General features: G+C 34.8%; 1 protein-coding gene across 1 annotated transcript in view; it reads left to right on the plus strand.

Moving 5' to 3' along the window:
- The first annotated feature begins 393 nt into the window (after nt 1-393).
- The window catches only part of LOC105619195 (myosin heavy chain, muscle), a 47,866-nt gene continuing 46,012 nt past the window's right edge, over nt 394-2,247 (plus strand). The window contains exon 1 of the mRNA XM_012200719.1: nt 394-607. Within this exon, the coding sequence (XP_012056109.1) occupies nt 394-607 (214 nt within the window). The remainder of the gene's footprint in view (nt 608-2,247) is intronic.

Below are 2,247 nucleotides of genomic sequence, written 5' to 3' on the forward strand. Positions count from 1 at the left end.
ATTAACTGAAATAATAATTAACTGTAACTCTTTTTAATCCTTCAAAGAAAAATCGTTCTAAAAAACTCAAAAGAGATTAAAAAAAATTACCAGAAAATATGTCAGACATTTTTTCGCATCAATCTGATATAACTGACCGTAGTTTCGTGAAGTGGATTCCGGCCGGGTGCGTCGAGATGTTTTAACCAATCGTTCTCCAGGGCCGCTCAGAACGTGCCGCCAGAAGTAGTCCGTCCGCCGCCGAACCAACAACAAGCCCCGAAGGCAAACGACAGAAAGAAGAGGAACAATCCTCTCCTCCTACCGCAGAAGAAGAAGCAAGACTTCAGGAGGAAACCCGTGAGTGCCACGGCATCAGTTTATCGCCGGTAAAGCCCAGAAGAAGAACCGAAGATGCCAGCCCCAAAGGCCCAGGAGGGAGAGGATCCCGATCCGACTCCATACCTCTTCGTCTCTCTCGAGCAGAAGAGGATCGATCAGACGAAACCTTACGACGCGAAGAAGGCATGCTGGGTGCCGGACGAAAAGGAGGGCTATCTCCTCGGTGAGATTAAAGCCACCAAGGGCGACGTCGTCAGCGTTGGCTTGCCTGGCGGCGAGGTGTGTAGTGTGCCGTGCATAAATGCATCCCTGTGACCCGTTCTTTTGATTCTCATTACTTTAAAGAGTCATTAGATTATTCGGAAAATAGCCAAGCGATCTCTGTGGAGCTCGGTTCAAATTTTATTTTGTTTCTTTGTAACAGCGAAAATTTAAATTCCTGAGAGATTAACGATGTGCTCAGGTGTAATATTTCAAATCAAATTCAAACAATACGTAATAATTATTTTAATTCAAAGAAAAGAAAATTAAAATTGAAGAAATCGGCTATTATTCGAGTATCTATCGCTTGAGATACATAAAATGATCTCTTACATGATTTTATTTCTTATTCCTATTTACCAATGTAAATTAACTTTAGTTTCGGTTTACTTTTAATCCTTTTCTAATTCTTAGAAAACTAAAAAATAAAAAGTTAAATCAAGATAAAAGTTAATATACATTGGTATATACAGTTTTAGATATTGAGTCTAAAATCAAAGATATTAAAATTTGTTTGGTGAGATTAGCAAAAGCGATTTAATAACTTGTTCGAAATTTTCGGATATGATTATATTTAATGTTTTGAAATTGTGAATTAATTACGTTATTGTCGATTTATTAAATTTAAAAGAAAATATCAATATTTAACAATTTAGATATTTTACGAATAATGAAAGCATTAATTAATTAATTTAGTTAATAAAATATCCTGAAATTAGAAAATTTTAATGAACAATTAATTAAAAAACATAATAATCATAACGTTGATCGCCAATCGCTTTTTTGTATATAAACACTTAGATATTTTATATTACGTTTGTTAAATTTCTAGAAGCAAATTTTGTGAGACATTTTATTTTTACAATTTTTCCTACATTTTTTAACAGTTATTAATTAAATTGTATATCAAGTAATCGTAATTTAATAATATAGTAATTTCATGATTAATTATGTTGCATCAGGCTACTCATACGTCTTCCTTTTTTACTTTGATATCTTTTTATACTGTACAAAAGTCTTTAGTCGAGAAATTCATTCCTGAACACTATGTGTGATCTTATATCGTTACTTAAGCATTAATACATTTTTTGTATTTTTACATAAATTTTATAACATGAACAAATGTTTAAAAAAAGAGAAAGCTAGGCTAAAATATAAATTCAATTTAGTAAATAGAGACAAAGTCAATCTGTATTGTCTTAAAAAGACATACAGAAGCATTTATTACTCCATAAAATTGTTTGTCAGATATATTTCATTCGATTATCGTCTCTCTCTTTCCTACTCTCTCGACTAGACCTAAAAAAAAAATGACATAACATTTTTCGCGAAAAATCATTCACGTAAAATTCACGTATGTTCAAAGAAGAAGGCGTCGACGCGTTCCAATTCCGCCGGATAAATCCGTTTGCTCGTATGATTTTTGGGGTTTGGGGGATTGAAGGGGACGTCTGCGGCGGAAGGGGATGTCTGTTTACAGCACGGCGATCTTCATCGATCGCCATGGAAGGATCGAGGCATGATCTCTTCTGGCTGAGCGATTTTTTAGCTGACTCGACTGACCAAGGAAGATAGAAGGAGAGAAAGAGAAAGACAGAGAGAGAAAAGAGAGTAAGAGAGAGAGAGAGAGAGAGAGAGAGAGAGAGAGAGAGAGAGAGAGAGAGG

The sequence above is a fragment of the Atta cephalotes genome (genome assembly GCF_000143395.1).
Source record: "Atta cephalotes unplaced genomic scaffold scaffold00019, whole genome shotgun sequence".
NCBI lineage: Eukaryota > Metazoa > Arthropoda > Insecta > Hymenoptera > Formicidae > Atta > Atta cephalotes.